General features: G+C 37.8%; 1 protein-coding gene across 1 annotated transcript; it reads right to left on the bottom strand.

Annotated features, from left to right (window-relative positions):
• Positions 1–750: 750 nt before the first annotated feature.
• On the bottom strand, positions 751–22110 carry lars1b (leucyl-tRNA synthetase 1b). Its single transcript, XM_006784957.3, has 32 exons — positions 21992–22110; positions 21634–21755; positions 21175–21262; positions 20981–21061; positions 20586–20723; positions 20159–20320; positions 19810–19922; positions 19509–19572; positions 18854–18942; positions 18471–18696; positions 18216–18303; positions 16724–16800; positions 15226–15279; positions 14984–15124; positions 14552–14629; positions 14377–14462; positions 14099–14164; positions 13812–13894; positions 12689–12827; positions 12209–12421; positions 11220–11277; positions 10387–10450; positions 9475–9658; positions 9193–9283; positions 8839–8979; positions 7401–7541; positions 6251–6361; positions 5889–5999; positions 4605–4709; positions 3764–3859; positions 3384–3516; positions 751–1696 (listed from the first exon to the last, which is right to left on the bottom strand). Exons 1-32 carry the CDS (start codon positions 21995–21997, stop codon positions 1491–1493), a joined length of 3555 nt encoding a protein of 1184 aa, XP_006785020.1. The 5' UTR covers positions 21998–22110; the 3' UTR covers positions 751–1490.
• Between the last annotated feature and the right edge of the window lie 243 nt (positions 22111–22353).

Here is a 22353-nt window from a genome sequence, read left to right as displayed (position 1 = left end):
ATTTTTGCAAATATCAGCGAGCATAGAGTTAAATTATTATAATGGTGATAAATATTGAATTCCAACAATCTGAGAATTTTCTCACCATTTTCACTTTAAAAAGCTCTGGACTATATTGTGAAAGTATTAAATATAAGCAGCCTGTGGAGGTTAATTCCATTAAAAATGTTCCAAAAGGGACCAAAAGCACAAATGCAGTGAGAGCAGTTTTCAGGCCTGACAAACACCTTGGATGGTGTGCTGTCAATCAAATCAATATTTCCATCAGGCTGTAAAAAAGATTTTTTCCCCAAATATTGCAAGTTTGACATTTTAACATGAGACTCTGTCATGTAGCCACTGAAGTGCCTGCTGTTTTTCACTCAATTTTTCAGCTGCAAGATTGTTGGTTGATTCTGACAAAGAGGTAGAGTAACCTCATGCACAGTGTGTTTTTACATTTTGTTTTAGAACAAAGAATTGGTGAATTAACAGAAGAGATATTGGCTATACAGTAGTTGGATCCAGGCTGCTTTACTCCTCAAATAACCTCTAACCTTTTACTATAGACATCTAGATTGAACTCGTGAATTGTAATTTTAACACTTGAGCTTTAGTTCCCTGTGAGATGTGATGTAGTAGAAGCTAACAGAGGTGTGAAAAGCACAGATATCTCAAACATGCCCATAAGCATAACTCTTAAGTAAACATATTTCGTTTTATTGCGCTACTGCCAGCATAGAGGTTAGAGGGAGACAAACACCACAGAGGTTTAATGTTTCATAGGTTTTATTATTCATCTGGAAAAGCCAGACAAGCACCATCCACAGCTAGAAAACAGGAAAGCTGTCTGACAGGCTGACAAACATAAGGGAACGATGCGCCTCACCTTGGATGTATAAAACAACACAAGGCACGTTACCCTCTGTATGAAACCATCAGGCATTCTGGAGGATGCAGGAGCCGTCTCACAACATAAACATACATCAAAACGGTGGTTTTCTGTGACAAGAATAAACTCTACAGACGATTTTAAATATGGACACCGCTGACTGAGTTCCTGAGTCCTGCAAAACAGATGACAAATTCTAGTGCTGTCGTTGATTGCAACCATGACAAAAAAGGTCAAAACTTTTAGGATAAGTTTGCAGTATTTTGTTATTACTGTTTTGCAATACTGACTTCTTAAGGAGAAAACTGTACCAGAGGAATAGCCCAGAGGCAGATGTGGATGTACTACAAATATAGAATTTGTTTTAAAGAAAAGAAGACAGAAACCATCATTTTAGGTCCAGCTAGTTTCAGTATTTCCTGATGTCACACTCATCAGTTTACAAACAGAAATATCAATTATAAAACAGATACAGCTTTGAGTTGCTGCCCTGATGCTTTAAATCAAAATGAGTTGTTTTGCTGTAACATTTCTTGATGTGTTTGAATTTTCAACAAAGCTCAACAACTACTGAACATGCCCCCTCACCTCTGTGTGTGTGTGTGTGATCAATGTTATTCTAATGAACCAGATAAACCAAAGTGTCGCCAATGTCTACAGTTAGGCCGTTGTCAGCCAGAGTGACCTTCTTCTCCTCCAGATTGATGTTGAACACAGATTTGTTGGAGATGAGCAGTTTGCCTTGTTCCTCCTGTCCCAGGACAGGCAGCCGGCGAGGGCCGAGCAAAGGGTCCTCATACCTCATCAACTTGACTCTGGACAGATCTGGTGGAGTGAAGGTGGATAGAGATAGAGGTGAGGCAAGAGAGACAAGAAACATGGGAAACAAAACAACTGAGAAAATGCAGAAGTACTGGAGGTGGGATAGATAAACCAGTAAGAAACAGAAAGCTATGCTTGAGATTGGGGAAATTGGAGAATATAAAAGAAGAAGCAGAATATAAAAGAAGAAGCAGGATGGAAAAATGAAAAGAAAGAGAGACTTCACTGAGATATACAGAAAAAAAAATTGAGATGAGACATTACAGGCAGAGAACAGAGAAGTGAAAGAAAACAGGCTACAAAGAAAATTGGGTCATATATTGAATTGTTCTAAGCCAACATTATTCAGTTTTTCTTTTCAAATCTGAAAGCATAACACAAAACTGAAGCCAAACATAAAAGACAATATGGAAACAGCAGAAGCAGAACCTCTCAAAAGGCAGAGTGCCTGGTTGTGCAATCACAGCGGAAAGCTTTCTCAAGCGGTTCGCACAAATTTGATGAAGGATGGCTGGTGGTTGTTGTGTTAGCAACACACTGGCAGAGATATTTGCCACAGTTTTAACGGCATGATATGGCTGTCAGCTGTCATCAGAGAGCTCACATAAATTAGCTTGGAATTAAAGATGACTGAAGCGAAGGTAAATGAACGCTCTACAGTAAGTGTCTTTGTGCAGAGACACTGAGGCTGTCTAAATAGCTGAAAGAGAGCGAGGTGGTGGATCATCCCAATGCTACTTTGCTCAGCAAAGTTGTTAATGATATGAAGGAAGTTGGCTAATGAAAAAGGAGTGGCTAATGAAGTGGCTAATGAAGAAGCACATTAAGGTCATGTGACCTAACCAGCCTTCAGATCTCAGTCCTATAGTAAATCTATGGAGTGAGCTGAAGATTCAAGTTACCAAGCACCATCCAAGAAACCTAAATGATTTAGAGACTTTCTGTAAAGAGGAGTGGGCCAAACTCCCTCCTGAGATATTTGCAAACCTCGTGACCAACTACAAGAAACATCTTACCGCTATGCTTACAAACAAGGGTTTCTCCACTAAGTACTAAATCATGTTTGGCTTGGAGATCAAATACTTATTTCACACAATGACACGCAAATCAATTTATCACTTTTATGTAATTTATGTAAAGCTTGGGTTGATATTCTCTCTCTTTATTAAAATGAAATTTGCATAAAATTAGAGATTGTTTATTTCTTTGAAAGTGAGCAAACTTACAAATTCAGCAGGGGACCAAGAAATTATTTTCCCCACTGTATATTTAACCCCCTGTGATAAAGGCCCTTCTAGCTCAGTTATTCAGTCATGTTATTCTAAACTTTTCACAAATGTTAAGGCCACTGTGTAACTGGGGACATTTAAAACTTGAGGTATGGTTTCATACCCATCACACTGGCCCAGTCAATTCACTCTGTCACTCTGTTTTGTTACGGGGGGTTGTTTTTTTAGATGTTTTCTGTTGTTCACTCAAACCTTCCCCACTCCTTCTATATGATTACAACAGGCTGGGAAAGAGTAGAAAAGATGGGTCAGAAAGATAGAAGACAAATGTGTGTTGAACATCACATGATGTTGGTTAACTGAACCCAAATGCTTTCAACTAAACTGAGCAAATACGTTTATCCTCTTTTTAATTAGTCATTAAAAATAATTTTGGCTTTATTTATTTTTGTCTCACTAACCTTTAATGAGTCTGTTGACCTTGGCTAGCCTGCGGACGATGCTGTCTCTGCTGTCTCCCTGTCGGATGTCAACCTTTGTAGAAAACATGCCATTGCACGGCTGAGGGTTGACCAAGGACACAGAAACTCCAGGCTACAGGGATTAAAAAACGAGGAGAAATGAAAAATGCAAAACTGGCTTTTTGATTTGAGTATAAAACAAATTACTTTGTTCATCACTGGCTGCTGCACAAAATGAAATAAGTCAGTAAAATGAGCACAGCCATAAAGAACATATGAAAACTGTGGACAAATGTGTTAGTGAGGGAAAAAAAGCTAAAAGTGATCCTCTAACACGCACAAAATCTGGCCAAAGCTAATAAGCATTGAAAAGTATTTACCTCTGATCTGAAAACACTGAATGGTTTCCCTGGGCAACAGTCCTCCTTCACTTTGTCATCAGCCTCAGAAGCAAACAAGATGTCAATCTGCTCCAACTGTCAAAGAGAAACGATGGAGGGGAAAAAAGATAATCAGCTCAGCAGTGTATTCCACAAGGAGTATGTTTACAGGTGCGTTTGGTATGCACACCGGCAAATGCTGGGCATACTAACCATGCTACAGTAATGAGAAACTAGTTTGTACTTGGGTCTTTAAAGACCACAAATGGCAACAGACAAAGTGCTTCTCTCCTCATCTGTCCTATGATCTACAAGCCTATTTCAAGCCACACCAGTTAACCCACTTCTTAGAGCTAGTTTGTGAGTAAGGTAATGTATCACCCTTTTTTAGTCCTACATGATACAGCGTATTTCATTTCATTATGTCTTCCTTGTCATCAACTTATCTTTAGCTATGATCTATCAGAAACATGAGAATTTAAGCCGAGCTATTGCTTTGATGTACATTAAGTGCAATTTTCCTTTTCTGTGGTTAAATCTGCTGGTTTCGCAGAAGTATCCTGGGGAGTTTGGGCTTTTTTTCCCCCCTTTTCCCCGCCTAGGCTAAGCTTTTGTGCAGACAGTGGTATTAAGGGGATTTTCTGCAGAGAACTGAGCTCAGGATTTCCTCAACTTACTTCTGCAAAGGGAGTAAAACTCAGCTTTAAAGCATCTCTGTGCGAGTTTGACATTTACGTGAAGACACAATGAACCAAAGTTCTGCACACTTTGCTGCACAGTTGTTGTCCAACAAATTTTAGACACCAACAACGTGGGGTAAAGGTTGGATCATAAAGCTTACCTCCAAAGAATTAGTCAAGTAGACCAGGTTCTCCATGAGAACTGCTCGCTCATCAAATTCCAGCTCCAAATCCAAAACTCTGGGTCCATTCTTCTCCAGGTTCTCCTAAAGAAAAAAAGAAGATCCCATTGTACATGATAAGAATCAGAGCTATCATTACGAATGATCAACAAGGCAATGAATAATAACTCCATTGAGGAAGTGCAGAGGATTTCCTTGGTATAATTTTACACAGAAGCTGAGATATTTGGAAATATAAAAATTCATCTCATTACTGAGGCAATCGTGCTTTAGTTTATAATACAGCGCACACAAAAAGTTCATTGCTATGTTGATGCCACCACCACAAGATTATCAAGAAACAAATGTTTATGAGCCAAAAAAGTTAAAAACAAACAAATAACGCAGGGAGATAAATCAACATGAAAGATACAAGACCAGCTTGAGAGACAAACCGTGGATGAATACAAAGCTCATCATGACTATTTATTAGCTTCATTCTTTTTGATCACTGCAGTGAAAGAGCGAAACCTGAACAAAGCCCAGAGCACAAGAGAACTGGCTTCTAAAATTTTAATAAGCAACAATGCTTCTGATCATTTATTAGCACCACTTGATCTTGAGTGAATATGTAGCTTTATATAACAGAAACAGCAACTGCAGGCATAATGTTATTTGTGATATTTGTATCATCTGGTGGCTACTGCTTTTAGAAACGTTTTTGTAACATGAAAGGTGGGGATGAAAATTGTAAATCAAGACATGCAGACCTGCGGCCGAGACAGTGAACAGATTTTTTGTGGATGCTGCAAATAAATCAAAAGTGGCTGACACAGCCCATCAAAAGTCTTTTGTGTTCTTTTCAATCAATAAACACATTAAACTGTGCAGAACAAGTATTCCTGAAATTTCTCTGTAATGTCAGTGTAACACTTGTTCAAATTTTTCATTGTATTGTCTACAGTTTTGTTATTATTTAACACAAAGCACTAAAAAAAAAAAAAAAGAAAAAAAGAAAAAGAAAATAGCTTTTCAACTCCAATCTTCCCAACAAATTATCAGGGAAGACTTTCCACCAATCATAAGTTGATCAGTATGAAAAAACAGTCAACTTATGGGTGTTGTATAAGAGACTTATTAAAAAGGAAATCACAAGTGAAAAAACGTCTCTGGAAAATTTCATCTATGTATAAAGATGACAAAATGGTTTATGATCATTGGTGGAGAGTGGGCTGTGTACGTCTTCATAGTGAAACATTAATGTTGGCCTTTCAATATTTTTACCTTGATCATGGCTACAAAAGGCATGACTCTCTTCATGTATTTCTTCAGTTCTGGCAGAGTGCCTAGTTCACTCGCTATCACTTTGTTGTCCGGAAGGACCCCGTTGTTGGTCTAGACATACAAACAGGAACAGAAAAAAGAAAAAAAGAAAATTAATAAACTTAAACAAACAGGAGCATCGATAGGAAGACACAGAGAAACTGAAAGAATTCAATTACATAATCATTTAATTCTGAAATTATTGATTTACAGAAATGAGCGTATTATTGCACCACTAGGCAGACCTGCAGTTCTTCAGCAAACAATAAATCTTCAAACCTAATGCTGTGAATAATGTTGGGCTTTGTGTGTTCGTTCCCCACCTTGTAGTGCTTGCCGAGCAGGGATAAGGCACTGTGCTGCCATGGAGGGTAGCTCTTGGCCACGTAGATGGTGCAGTGGGAGGGCTTGGCTGGAGGCTTGGAGTCACCTTTCTGTTGGAAGGAAAACAGGATTAATGTTTGTGTTTATAAGAAGCCTTTCACATTCATCTTGTTTATTCATACATCAGGTCCACAAAACAAGGTGGCCTCAATCAGATTCCAACAGGGTTTAGATTAGTCAAGGAAAAAAGTGGGGTTTTTGTGTGCGTGTGCGTGTGTGTGTGCGCGTGCGTTCTTTAGCAGACATAATGATCTGTGAACTTGTTTTACATGACAGCTGACAATTGTACTGTATGTTTGTTTTCACAAATGTACCTTCATATTATATTGTCACAGTATGTAAAAAGTTGCACAGATATTATTCTATAATGGGAAAATACTGAATATATGCTGCTGTGGGAATTTCTTGTTTGAATAATTTTACTGTATGTTACTTGATAAAATATTCCATATTTTCTACGTGGGGGTGGGGTTTAGGGGGCCTGGAGCCTATCCCAGCCATCGTAAGGTGAGAGGTGGAGTATACCCTGGCCAGGTTCCCAATTTATTTATTTTTTGGTTTTATTACTTTTTGGTTTTATTATATTTTTAATTTTTTGTACATACTCACAAATCCCCTTTTCTGGGCTGATTTAGAACTCACATGCTAACAACATAGGTGTTACTGCTGAGAACGCTTATCGTATGAAAAAATAACAACTATATTTTAAAAAAGAAAAAGAAAAAAGAAAACCTTTTCCTTTCTCCTTTTCTCTTTTCCCATCATCTTTCCAATCCTACCTCAATGGCAACAAAGCATTTCCAGTAAATCAATAACGGGGGCCTGGAAACCTGAGATATTGCCTGTCTTAGATGTTGTCAATACTTGCTTTGCTTTTCTCTAAGCTGCCTACAGCCACTTATTGAAGTGCGGAACTGTTAACAAACAATAGACTGGCTTTCCTGCTGTGAACACAGACATAAGCTCGCAAGTGTATCAGAAAGGATATAGGATGCTGCTGTAGAGTTACATCAGTCTGTTTTATGTTGCAACTCAAAAAGTCACAGCATATCCACGAAGGCAAAGTGTACAGACAACTTCATATCTTACCTTGCTTTTAGGCGGAAGCATGTAGGCTTTGAGGCGAAGACGAAGGTCGTGAGCAGTTTCCATCAAATATTGAGAGGAACGAATCAGAACCTCGTCCACGGGCCCGGCCACAGGCCATGATGCCTTCATCAGAGAACCAGTCTGTCAAGCAGAAATAGAGAAGAAAAAACAGTCACTTAGTGAGCAGTGTAAACTTTTAAAAACTTTCATGGCTGGGCCCAGCTCCAGAATATCTGCTGGGACTGCTGTTCTCATACCAAGTAGTACGCAGCCTCAGATCCTCAAGTAGAAACCTGTTAATTGTTCCCACCTCAAGTTTAAAGATAAAAAGGCAATCAAGTGTTTGCTGTTAGCCCTGCCCAGGAAATCTGGCTTGCCTCATTAGTGTTTTCTTATTAATCATTTCTTATTAAAAAAAAAAAAAAAAAAAAAAAAAAAAAAAGCTTTCTGAGAAAAAAAAAAAGCTTTCTGAGAAAAAGAAAAGCTTTCTGAGAAAAAGAAAAGCTCATATGTAAGGCTTTTTATAAAATATACATTTTAGTATAGATTTGATTTCTTTTGACATTCTTAGCTCCATTGTTTTCTTTTTACTTTTAGATTTGTATGTTAATTTGAAGTGATTCATTACAACTGGAATCACACTGTATCTTATTCCAATTTTGAAATTGTAGTTAAATCTTGCACGGCCTATGCTAAATTGATTAGTAATTTCTTTTTAATTTTCTCCTAGTTTGTTCTCTTACTCTGTGTTTCTGTGAAGCATTTGGGTAGCATTGGTTTTGGTAACTGCTACACAAACTTTAGTGTTATCATAACTACACAACCAGAGGTCACAATGGTATCATAACAGTGGCATGTGTAAGTTCTCTATGTACCGAGTACCTCTTAGCTCTTTAGTTAGTGGTAGTGAACACATGACTGGAGAACATACTGGTGTTGGGGCTTTTTTTGTTGCTTAGCGACAGCCAAAAACCCATTTCCATCACAGCTGCACTCCTTCATATTCATAAATTTGAGTGTTAAAAATATATTTGTCTCCCTGTGCTATTTGAAGTGTGCACCTGTGTGTGCATTTGCTTCATGCTGCAGTGAGAAAAAGGTCCATAGTGCGAAGATATGCTCCCGGTGGATATGTACATCAACGGTGAGAAAGTCAGTAACCGTTTCACACAGGTAATAAGCAGCGGGCCCAGAGCTACTGCAGGTCTACATAAAGCTGTAGCTTTCAGCTCCTTGATCCCAATTCTACTCATGAATACAAACAAACACTGGATGTTAAAATGTTTCTTTTGACTGTATTCCTGTTTTACTCTGAAATATACAAGACAGATAAGAACTAAGAACAGAAAGGAGAAGTTAGATATGAGTCAAGTCAGAGCACAGAGCCAACTCAGAGCCTGAAAACAGGAATATGACGCTAAATCCATGTGTTTCTTACCTTGCCAAGCAGACCCCAAGTGTATTCACAAAGGTGCGGGCAGATGGGGGCCAGCAGCAGAGTTTGCCTTTCTATGAACTGGAAGACAAGGTCTCTGTGCATGCCTTCGATGGCGAGCTCGCGATACTTATCTTTGGCTGCCTAAATACACACAATAAAACAACACAAGGTTCATCAGCGAAACTCGAGTCAGTCTCTTCTACTGATTTAACGATGACCGCAGTATCTGGAATCTAAATGCTCTACTACTGTTGGTAGATTATGGGTACTTGAAATCATGCTACAGTGTCTCTTATATGATCTCATAAAATGATTAAGGACTCTCAGAGGTGAAATTTTATAAATTTAATTTACCTGAAATTCAAAAAAGCCACTTTTCAAAGCCTCCTTGTACATCATCCTCTCATAGTGCTGCTCTGTCTTTAGGATGCCTGCATTCATCTCACTAAACAGGAAAGAAAATTATTTTTAAAAAAAATGTACTTTCAAAACATTTAACCACAATCAGGCTTTTGCCTTACATTTATTAATGCAGACATAGCTGTGGATTCTTTTGCTTTATCAAGGCTGAAATTCAATACATTTCAGAACTTGTAAATCCTTTTCATTCCAGACCCTTTTAAATTCTCAGACTACCTAGAAAAAACCCGATCATTAAAGGTGTCTGCAGGTCCCGTCCTCAGGTTGTTCTGGTTGGCAATCATCTCCTTCACCCATTCCACCCAGGTGTACAGGCGCAGGATGCCAGCATCAGCCATGGTCTCTACAAAGTTAGCATCCTCCACTGTGTCTCCAGCATCCGCTAGAGCCAGACGCATACCTGAGAATGGAAATGAGAACATGTGTTAAAACAGCAGATTGTACAGGTACAATATAATAGATGTAAAACTGATATACAGTCACTCTCACAAACGCAACTGCTTTTGTAATTTGCTCCAGTTTAATATCCAACTATCTGAATCCTCTATTCAGGATATACAATGAACACAGCATTTTTTTTCTATTCTGCAAAAAAGTTCAACAAAAGGTGAAGTACAGAGGCTCTGTGGAAAATTCCAAAGCTTGAGAAAACGTCAGTTATTCAGCAGACATCCCTCCTAGCTTTAAGACAGAAACAACAACTTTGTTGAACACTAATTAAAAGCTTCTCATCTTAGAGCACACATTGATATTGAGAACATCATGCATTCTCTATTTTAAAGTGTGCATATTACATAATTATACAGAAATGTCCTACTTACAGTTCACTGACTGACCTGACAAACACAACAACTCATAATACGCAACATCGAAACCTCATCTATCTTATGAAAATGGGTTCATTTTCTAAACACCTTCACCAGGGGATAAGAGATGTTAACAATATAATCAACCATAACAGCCCATGCACTGGGAAAACACAGTTGAAATCAGTTCCAAATGTACACCTGAAGTGTTTTCTCTCAGGTTTCATGGTAAGATGAAAGCACCATGGAGAAGAAAACTATGAAGAGGGAAAGAAATAAAAGAGACAGAAGGAGAGATAAATCAAGAAGAAACTGATTATACCGTCTGCTGAAAACTTGTCAATGGCTTGGCAGAGAGTGAGGAAATTTCCAGTTGATTTAGACATCTGGTCGATAAAAGAAACAGATGTTAGCAGCCGCAATCTTTCAGGTCTGCCCACCCACACAGTCTTTCTGTGTTTAAAACCACAAAAGAACCCAACTACAAAATACAATCAGCAGCAAAAACAGAAAATGGCATTCCTAAAACCATTCAGAACTTAAAGCTTATTTGAGAAATGTTTGGCTGTTATGTTTAAAATCTGTCGATCAGTCAAGGAACACAAAAGATCCCATCAAATGAAACCAGAAAGAAGCGAGATTTCATGTTAACCAGGTAACTTTAGCCCTAGCTTTCCTGGACTGTGAAGGCAGTTCTAACGGGGGGGACCTCTGTGCGTAGAGAGTAGCAGAGTCTAAAATTTTTCTATTGTATCTAATATCTTTGTATTTCTATGATGGGCATTAGTGGTCAAGGTACAGTGGTCAGAGGCTCTCAACGCCAATCCTTCCTTGACAACAAGCACTTAGCTAGATTGGGAAACCCTATGTTATTTTAGTGAGTTGATAAACTGCTTCATGTGACCTGCTTGACTAAACTGCAATAACAGAAAGATATTTTTTTATTAGTCCTTTATTTATCCAGATAAAAAAATCTGATTGAGATTAAAAATCTCATTTCCAAGAGAGACCTGGTATCATGGCAACAAAATATCCTTGTTTGTTTATATACGGGGTATGTTAGACTTGGGGCATGGTACTAAACTTACAGGGTTATAACCTAATAGCAAATTAAATGATTTTAAAGTAATACATACAGCTTAATACTTCACATACCTTTTCAGAGTTGAGGAGCAGATGTCCATTAGCTCGCACTGCTTGTGGCCACTTCCCGCTGTAAAAAATAAAAAAAGAGAGAAAAAAAAATCTTTTTTTTTAGTATTATCTTGTTATTTTCATCATTACTGCCATGATCATAGTCAAGTTTACCCAAATGCAAAGCTGAGCTCAGTTTATTTAAAAAAAAAAAAAAAATCATACCCATTCGGCAAAACAAAAGGAAGCTTGGCAGTATGTTAAAAAAACATCATTATGACACTGGTAACATCACACTGTACTGTGATTATTGATTTACATCTTAAATGGTAAAAAGCACAGTATTATCACATTCTGATAATGCAAAAAAAAAAAAAAAAAAGGCATATAGTACCTGACATAATTATAAATATTCTATTACTGAATCTGAATTATTGTCATCTCACCTTGCTGTAGTGTCACTGTAACATAATGTAAAAAAAACCCAAAACTTCTTTTAACTTATGTACATAAATACAGAAAGAGTTGCGGAAACTACGACAAAATACGATCAAATCCAGTGAGTCCGAGCCAAGAGTGACATCAAATAAGGGTATAAAACAGACTCAAAAGGACTGTTTCCATGGCAACCACCAGAAACTCCAAAAAGTTACTCGTCTAAGCCAAGAATTAGACCAGTGTACCAGTCGTGAACTGCTGAAATGTTTTTACACTTTTACTTTTGCATGTATTAAACTAATGGGATATAATGTGTTAATTAGAGCTCTTTAGAGGTGCTTGTTGTGTTGAGCACACTTGCCAAAAATATTCATTTAACTGTCAATCACATTTTTATGAAACATCAGCTAAGTGGATGTGAAAAAAATGTCACAATTACACTAGAGAACATCATTTTTGTAGCATGATAAGAGTGTCATTCAAAGCTGATAGCTGGAGGTTCGAAATTTTGTTTGTCGCCCCTCATTCCTGTCCTCTGTTTTTGTTCTGGTCAGTCCAGTGGGCAAACTTACTTGTCTTTGGGCCACATGGCCACATGGTTGTACAGGAAGTATGACAAATGGTTGGGCACCAGGTCTTTGCCAGATACACGGACATCCACAGGGTACCAGTACTCAAACTCCCTCCTAAGCCTCTGCAGATGCTCTTTAGGGATGTTGGTCTTAGGGAACGGAGAAGTCTTAAAGAAGATGAAGTCCCACACCTCTCTAGTCATCTGCTCTGGCCTGTGGTAGAGAAAAAAAGAGAAGAAAAAAAGACATAAATGAGGCTAGAAACAGATACTTATTGTGTTCAAGTGAGGTGAAAAGAAGAAATTGAATGCTTGGTGTGACTGTGTGCGTTTTATATAATTCAATAGCTGACTGTACATGGTTCATTTTAATTTGACATTTATTTTAGTGCAAAAGAAGGGACGAGACTTAAATGAACAATGATTTGGAAAGGACTGGTTTCTGCATATTTGTGTGCACATGCGTGTGATGCATCCATACTTGATGCCCAGTGGGGACTCTCCTTGGCCGTTAAGCACACCTCCCTGCAGAAGGTGGGCTACGGTGTAGTAAGCCATGTAGATGGTGGAGTCTGATAGGGACTCAATCAGCCACTGCTCGTCCCAAGGCAGTCGCGTTCCTATGGTAACCAGGGGATGTATGCACGCACGCACGCACACACACACACACACACACACACACACACACACACACACACGAAGGAGAAAGAAAACCAAAATTATTCATTTTATGACAACCGACATCTCATCTGTTTTAACACAATGTTTTCTTGTCAAACTGCACACTGGTGCCAAATATTGAGGAAATGTAGAACAAAGTCTTGGCTTTACTGTGTGATCTTCTGTACACAAGCCAAAATGTAACTCTGTTGTCAAATAAACCAAATCAAACCAGACACCAAAGTAACTTGTGCTTTCACACAAATAGTTTGACACTTTTTTCCACAGATTAGATTTTTAGGATTTTGGAATCCCTGTTTAGAAGAATTTACAAAAGATCGACTATTTAAGCAGCCTCAGATCAGCTAAACTCAGGTTGGTGACAATGTTAAACATCTTACAGGCTAATTGTCTGGTAAAATGACTGGACAGACTTTGTGTTTTTTATTCTTAAAACATGTGGAGAGATTTATACAGTGAAGAACAGTTTACAGCTAGCCTAGACTGTACTGCAGTGTCCTGCGCTGAATGCCAGCTGGCCTTCAGTCTGCATCTATTCTTATAAAAACCATCAGAGATGGAGTGTTGCTAGGTGTCCAATCATTAGTCCTTTGTCTCCATCTATAGACCAAGAGCATCGCTCAAATACAAGTTCAAATCTTTATATATAAAAAACTAGACAATCATGATCTTAAAAGTGTCAGCAAAGCTAAAGATAAATAAGAGTGGTGGTTAGTTATAAATATTTAACACACACACACACACACACACACACACACACACACACACACACACACACACACACACACACACACACACACACACACACACACACACACACACACACACACACACACACACACACACACACACACACACACACACACACACACACACACACACACACACACACACACACACACAGAGAGAGAGAAACCACCTACCAAGACCATAGGTACGTGAGCAGGCATGCTCCTGCAGCCACTCCAAAGTTGCCTCAAAGTTTCTTCTGGTCTCCTCACAAAATCTGTATGGTGTTGCAAAATGAAACATAAAAAACAAAATAAAACATGAATTAGGCAAGAATTTGGACTGAAACATTTTATTTCCAGCATTAAGCTTATAGGCAAATAATAAATTGGTGTTCTGAACCTTTACAAGATCCCCCACAAAAACACTAGAAAAGACAAATTTGATATATAATGCAAATCAATTGCATCAGAGATCTTACGTTTCCAAAGACTTCAGGGCTTCATTGGCCTGCTGCTTCCACTCAGCATCCCCATAATCCAAATACCTGTGGGATGAACAAATAATATTTGCATAAGGCTTATTGAAGACAGTAAACACTAAAAATGTTTTTAAAAAGTTAAAATTACAAGATTTTCATGACCAGAATGGCTGAAACTAGTTTAAACTTAACCAGCTGTTAACTTTTTGTCACTTTGTAATTCAAAGTATCAAACACCAACAATTACGACTTTATTTTACAGTTCCTGCAGCACTCACCACTGGTCACAAAGAGCCACCACACACTCGTCAGCTGAACGTGACATGACCTGCTTTTCTGGCTCCATGTAGATCATGGCCTCTCCCTGGAATACATGAAAATAGAGTCAACAATAATAATAATAATACAGAAATAAATAAACAATAACTTTTTGTGACATTGCATATTTTTTACCCTTTCAACCATCATCTTCTGGATGGGCTTCTTGACATCCTGGACCTTCTGGCCCTTGTAGCCTTCCACAAGCATGATCTAGGACAGAAGATTATTAGCAGAAAGTCAAACACACTGATGCACTGTTTGAACTATTTACAAGATTTACCAGCAAATGAGCTATGCCTCACAAATGGTTACAGAACTTCTTCTTGCTTCAGTGTTTAACAATGGTAAACAGAAGAAAACTACCTGAGGGTACCTAAAAATCCACAGACAGTTGATGAATGATTTAGGCTAGCCTTAAGCTTCGAATTACTTGATTTGTGCCTGGGAGATAAACAATACAAGCTTCAAACCTAAAAAGGTATACCTGCAGGGCTTTTGCAGACAGACTGCATTTTGTTAATTAACTAGACTAACATAGATGCTTTGAATGTTAATGGCACTCACCCCTTCATAAAATCCCTTCAGATAAACCTTCTCCTTGGCTTCAACCAGTTTCTCCTTGTCATTCTGGCTCTGGATCTTCAGCTCATCACACACCAGAGGAGCAGACAGGTTGCCATATCCTGGAATCTCAATGATAGGGATCTGCACACAAATAAAAGCACAATGACTTTGCATGGTGACACTGAATGCATGAATTTTGTGCAGCATAAGTAAAATGAATGGACTTTACTAGTTCAGCTTACCGGCTCAAAAGGTAGAACCATCTTGTCCTCAATTCCATACTTCTCCCGCAGCGCCTTTTATTCCAAGTTCAAGAAAGAACAGTGACATCAACAAAGAGGATGTGAGAAGAAATGTCTACATTTTGTCCACAAAACTAACATCAAATTGAAATATTACGCACTTATGTGAAAGGTTCAGAAATTTTGAACTTATTGCTGGATGGTATCAGAACCTTTATATTTCTTTTGATTCTGTTATGAAAATGGTAAATAAGTGTAGTGGTTTATTGATACATCTGTACACATAAATGGAAATACAGCAGATAAGGCAAAAACAGAGTCTGCACAATTCTAATGAGCTATTCAATGCAACTTGAACTCTCTTAGGCAAACTTTCTTGTCGTTTCTTTAAGTAGCCTTCGCAAATAGTTCTCCAGGCTTCTTGGAGGACATTCAAAGTTCTTCTTTGGATGCTGCCTGCCTTTTGTTTTGTTCTCTGTTAGTAGGATTCCACAGTTTCAATAATGTTGAGCTCCAGGCTCTGGGGAGTCCATCCCTTGACTGATGGTGTTCTACTCGGTTTTATTCATGATTAATTTACTGAAATGTGTCTGGGATCATGGTCATTCTAAAACATGACGACATTACCACAGAAAAAAAACTTTCCTTTTTTTTTTTGTTTGTTTTTTTTTGGTGGATTAACACTGTCAATGTCATGATACTTTTTGTGTTCATCATTCCATCAGTTTTAACAAGATCACCAACATCACTGGCTGGAATGCATGACAGAGCCTCCACCGTGTTTTACAGATTTACAGTTATTCACACTCTCTGCTGTACCTGTCTCCTGACACCAAAATTCCAATTTGGATGAATCACTTCCTAAGACCTGCCGCCACTGATTCCATCATGTGGTGTAATTTGGCATACCTCAGCCTTTTCTCCCTGTTTTCTTTAAAAATGACATCTTGACAGCCACCTTTCTTGTGTCAGGTTTTTCCTGTAGTTTTTCACATTTCTTAAAGAAATGCCTTTTAAATCATGTTTAACTGCTATAGATAATTTTTAGGACTGTCACTCCTTGTTGTGTTCTCCACTTGTCCAGATTCCTCAAAAAGCAAATTTCAGGACATACTGCACACCGTGTCCAAATATGTTTTCCTCTAAAAGCTTATTGTAAATCACCTTGTTAGTACAAAAATAATATTTTATGACTGTGAAACTGTTCAATCATTAGCATTTTTTGTGTTTTCAGAACACAAGAAACTCGTTTTTTTTGACAAGCTGCTAGTATCAAAAATGCCTGAAGTAACAAAGTTCTTCGATATGTTGACTGTCATGTGTAGACACAAAACTATTCATCCCTGGAGTTAGATGCCTTTTTCTGCTTTGATCAGATCAGACAAAAAGACTGGATAAAAAAATGAGTGCAAAAAAAGTCAATATCCAAAGAAAAACTTTGAAAAATATAAAGAAATGCAGGATGGCTCAAGACCTTTTCGTAGGTTTATATCGTCACCTGTTTTTTCTTGATGTCCCTGAGAGCAGCAATGTCATCAGGAGCATCAGATGGTACACTGGTAACTACCCCAGTACCTAAGACAGACAGGAAAGACACAACAATGCATAAAATCTATAAAATGATAATGCAGTTTTTTATTCTTTTCCATTACCCTTCATAACCCTCAGAAACATGATGACACAGGGGGCATTTATTATTAAAATTGTGACATATCAACTTAGTCATTGAGAAATTCCAATTATTACTAACTTTACAGAGATTCATCAATAGGACACATGAGTACAAAGAGACAAACTACTACCCTGGAGCAACACAGGCAAGAAAAATAGAGAAGTCTGACTTCTAACAGAATAGAAACACTCTGCAATAAGGTCGATTTTAAATGATTGCAAATGTTATGTGCTGGAGGGAAACAAGAACTTATAGCATCCATCTTTTGACATTGCAAACAATGCTTCTGAATTCTACCTTGACCTTGTCCTGCTATTTTGAGTCCCAAGGATTTTTCTATATAACTCAAGCAAAAAAAGACTGTTATAAATGAGGATAAATCAAATTTCAGTCAGATTCTGTGCAGAAGACAGCAAAAGGTGGAGAAACTGAACTATTTAGAACTACTTGTGATTAGGGCTGTGCGATATGACCAAAATCTCATATCCCGATAGAAGAATTTTATCGTCCCGATAACGATATAAATCACAAAAATGTAACATTTTCTGTAAATTCTGTGAATCTCGGGCAGCTCGACTTGCGGGAAGTGTTTCCAGCTGCGCGTCATGTAGCTGGAGTCGAGTGTTTTAACCGATGCATGAAACGATACATTTTTAGACATAAGTTGTAACGGCCGCCGTTTTCTTTGTGAGTATTTATTACACGGCGTGCTGCGGGGAAAAGCCTGTTCTAACGTTTGAGTCTAAGGTTTATTTTTTAGCACCTGGCGGCTCTTTTTTAATTCTCATCCATAAATAATGTGCTCTTTCACGTGATTCAGTTTATTTTGAAAAGTCTCAACAGGATCTTGAGCTTTATAGTGAAAGGTTTATGTGGAACATAAACAACCACAACGCATAAAAGCAGGCGCTTGTCCGTCTGTAGTGTGGTTATATTAAATATAAGAGAAAGAGAGAACTTTAAGAAATTCTACAGTGACCATCAAAACGATGAAAAAATATTACCGTAAACAGTTTATTTTGCAACACCACAAAACAAACGATAGCGTAAAATGTAACAGACGTTTTTATATCGTCATCCGATATATATTGTTATATCGAACAGCCCTACTTGTGATTGCCAAGTACATAAGAGAGGAGGGTGCCACTCCTCAGGAATATTCCTGCTGTTTTGAGTGCAATCAGCAACAGCGTCCATCTACAACTATGATGCTTAAATGTGAGAAATTTCTGCCTCAAAAGAAACGGCACAATTTCTCAAGAACAAAAATGTACTGAAATTTAAGCTACAAATCTAATCCTAGCGTTTTGGCTCATACCTTTATCCTCCTTGATGGTGAGCATAGGGAGAGCATAGATGATCTTATAGGAGGTCAGAGGAGCACTCAGGGCACAGCCGAGGATATCCTACAAAGACCAAAAAAAAGAAAAAAGGCCACTGAATCAGATACATGAACCGCTGGTTTAATATTAGATAACATTTTATTTTTTATTCCACTGAAATTAAATAAATCCATCTAAATGATCTGAACTTCTTTGCTGTAGCTGGAAGCAGCACATGAAAAAAGTAGTACCTGTCCCAGTACTTCCATTATTACTGGCACCACTCCATTTTCCTTGGTGAAGCCCTGGAAAGACATATTCCTGGCAGCCCTTCTGGTGGAGATGAAGACGTCCCCATTGGTTGTCTCAAAAGCAACATACTTCATGTCAGGTCTCACCCAGCAGTTGGTCTGACCAAACATGGTCTCTGGTCTAAGTGTAGCAGCCACCAGGAAGATGTTTTTGCCTTTCATACCGCTGTGGGGAAGTACCGAAACTAAGGCTTAGTGGCAGGATTTAAAAAGGATGACAGTTATATTCAAGAGGATAAAATCAGTCTTTCTTTGTAAAAATGTCATCTCCAAGAAAGTTTTGTTTTGTTTTTTGTGGAAGTACATTGTTAAGTATTTGTTACCTGCTATAAAAGACCTTGGATTTGAATTTTGCTGTGTAGGGTTCAACGACCTTCATCTTGACCAGGGTGTATTCCTGAGGTCCAACTCCCTATAAGTGAGATACAAATGTCAAGGAAGAAAATTTGATAAATAAAAGTTCCTCAATCACTACAATTTAAATTGTAAGAAAGTTTTGTGGTAAAATAAGTAAAACAAACATTTTTAAGCATTTCCTGCAGTAAATCTGTGGTTAAATACGCCTCAACATTGTCACTTTATTAGGTATTAAGTCACTTTGAATGTGGCATTGTTGTTGCTGCTGTTATTAGTCTACTTGGATTTTATGACACAACCATCTCTAAAGACAGAATGATCCAAAAAGTAGAAAACCGCTTCGACCTGACAGGAAAGCAACAACAACTGAAATAAGCCCTTGTTACAGACAGAAGGACATCTCTGGATGCACAACATATCGAAACTACGAAGCAGAAGACCACATGGGGCCCCACTCCTGCTAGTTCTTGTTCTGACAAATCTGCAGCAACTATGTGATGCTGTCATGTCAATGTGGACCAAAAAAACTTGTTGGGGGGTCACTAGTGAGGTGTACCTAATCTTAAACAGTACTACAGTTTCAGAATAAATAATTTTTTCTGTCAAGCTGAGGACGTCTACCTCTCCTGTCTGTCTGTCATGGTCCATGCATGGTTGTCCATCCTTGGGACAGTAGATGGTATACCTGCAGGCGAGTTCAGAATAGTCACGATATAGACTCAATAATATAAACAGAATATACAGACTCAGAATAGACTCAAAGAAGACTAAAAGGAAGACATCAAATTAAACAGAATTGAGAAAGAAAGCCACTTAAAAAAAGTCAGTAATATATAAACTATGATGATTTTTTCCCTATATCATTAAAAAAAACCCCAAAAAACCTTGTGGTAGACGACAAGAAAACGTGAAAGCATCTCACCTTTTACCAAATTTGATCTTTTTCCTCTCTTTTAGAGTAACAAACTGCCACCTGACAAAGGAGTCGTAGAAGGGGTTCACGTCTGTGGTGATGAATGAACGCCTCCAGTCCACCTATGAGGTAATGACATAACAGCATGTCAGCACAACTAAATAAATTCAGTGCCTTCCTTTAGCCATGAAAACATGGATGCATCAATGTCACTGTACTTTTTGTGTCTCTTATTTAAAAATTACAATGTTTTGCCACATGAAACTGCATGAATGTTTAAAAGGTATGTGCAGTTTAGTCTTAAAAATAATTTTAATCAAAGCACAGAAAGAAAAAACAAACAAACAGAGAAAGCCACCTTGACTCCCATCCCTTTGAGATCTTTGACAGCCAAAGGAGGGAAGTAATCCAGCCAGTGTTCAGCATCAGCAAACTTGACAATCTCCTGGTCAGTTAAGCCCAGAGACCTCATGATGTCCCACTGGAAAGCGGAGGATCCAGATTTGGCCACTGCTTTACTCTGGCAAAGAAACGAGAAAGAGATTGCAGAATGTTAACAAACTTTCTTTTATCTGAAAAAAATGGAGAAGCCATACACTACTTAGATAACAGACTAATTTTTTACACCTTCAAACCAAATTTTATGGTACTGCTTTCATCTTAACTCTGCAAATTCTGTCCTGGGTAAAAAAGGCATTAAAAAAAAACAGCTCAAGCTTTTATCATGATAGCATAAGTATAATAAATTCATTTTGAAAGTAGCATTTCTGCCCTGTGATCCTAACCTTTTTGCCCTTTGCTTTGTCCTTGATAATGATTTCATCAGATGTTGTTTGCTGTTGTTTCTCTTCTTCCTCCTCCTCTGGAAACTGTGGAGGGTTTCCATACAACTCCATCTCTCTCTTCAGCTTGTCTGCACAGGCCTGATGGATACAATTATTGATTAAAAATATTGGAAAAAAAAACACAAAGATCTGTTTAAGAGAGATGGATTATGACAGATAGATAGTAGCATAAAATAATTATGTTAAAAGTTGATTTTGGGACAATAAGAACAAACTGTAATTGCATGTTTATATGATGAAAAGTGATAAGATTATGTCAGATTATAGACACCTAGAAATCTTATGAAAAGTTTCTGAAAAAAAAAGAAAGAAAAAAAAAAAACAACATTACTTACTTTGATCGGCATTCCTGTACAGTGCAACCCGAATGGAAAGAGACATTTCTTTCCCTTAAGAGACTGGTAACCAACAGCAAACTGCAGGAAGAGAAATGAACAACAATAGCTAAGAGACAACATATCAAAATGTTTCAATCTTAACTTATTTGCAACAGGTGGTGACTCAGGTCGATGTCTGCCTTTTAACTTACCTCACATTTTGACAAACTGAATGTATGACCAAGGTGCAAACGGCCATTCATGTAAGGATAGGGAAAGGTGACCAGGTACTTGTTTTTACTAGAAGGTTAAAAAAAAAAAAGGTATGGTAAAAAAAAAAAACAATTTAGCTGCAACCCAACAGGTTTTCCCAAGAATGTAGTGTGAACTATGAAACAACATCAGACAACATGATTCAGCAACAAAAGAAAAAATGTACTACATACTACATATCTATTGCAATATAAAACAATAACTGTATTATATTTAGTTCTACAAGGAAGTTCTACAGAAACTGCTTTCACATTCCAGTGTGCTGCAAATCTTTGGAAATCTTTCTTTATATATGGGCTTACAGTTGGATATTCTCTATCTGGAACAATTTGAGAAATACTGTAAAACTGTTCAGAAAACTGATCACGTGGTTGTTCTTGAAAACTGAAGATACTCACTTTGTACTTTCCCCGACTGTTGTCGGTGCATCTTGCTCAAATGTTCTCTCCCTCTCCCATTTCTCCTGGATTTCCAATTCAATCTTTCTCAGAAAGTCCAGCTTTGCTGTTCCTTTCCGCTCCTGAAATGTACCGTCGAGCAAAGAATCACAAACTGAATGTCATAACAATAACAGCCGCAATATCCAGCTTAACAGAGTCAGACTTTTTTATTTCTGTAATTGTCTCAACAGCTCATGTTAGCTAACTTTGCTAATAGCCACATTGAATTAACGCTCTAAGGCAGAAATTTCCTTTTTTTTACAAAAAACTAGCATTAACCATTTCATACTGCGAGTAATTAAAAGATTGGACCTACCGTCATTTTGTCTAAAACTGCAAGTAATTAGTTATACTGTTCAAAAAGAAGAAATAGTGTCTAGTTTGACAAGAGAAACCCACGCCACCGGTGCCTGGCTGATGACACCTTTCGCTTGGTTTTCTGGGAAATGTAGTCCATCTGACTTTTCAGACGTATTTTAACCTATCTGTCGTATTTGCACATTAATTAGAATAGCTAAGATTTATTAATCTTAATTACTTTGATAAACAGATGCAAGCCGTCATATGTGCGGCTTTTTTGTTTGTTTGTTTGTTTGTTTGTTTAAATGCATAATAAACATCCGCCGTCGTGCTTGCGTTACGACAATTTGACCATGTTGCCATGCCGTAAAATATTTT

This window comes from Neolamprologus brichardi, chromosome 10 (assembly GCF_056152115.1).
Source record: "Neolamprologus brichardi isolate AB-2024 chromosome 10, ASM5615211v1, whole genome shotgun sequence".
Classification (NCBI taxonomy): domain Eukaryota; kingdom Metazoa; phylum Chordata; class Actinopteri; order Cichliformes; family Cichlidae; genus Neolamprologus; species Neolamprologus brichardi.
Note: the sequence above shows the minus strand (reverse complement) of the source record. Positions and strands in the feature narration are given on the sequence as shown.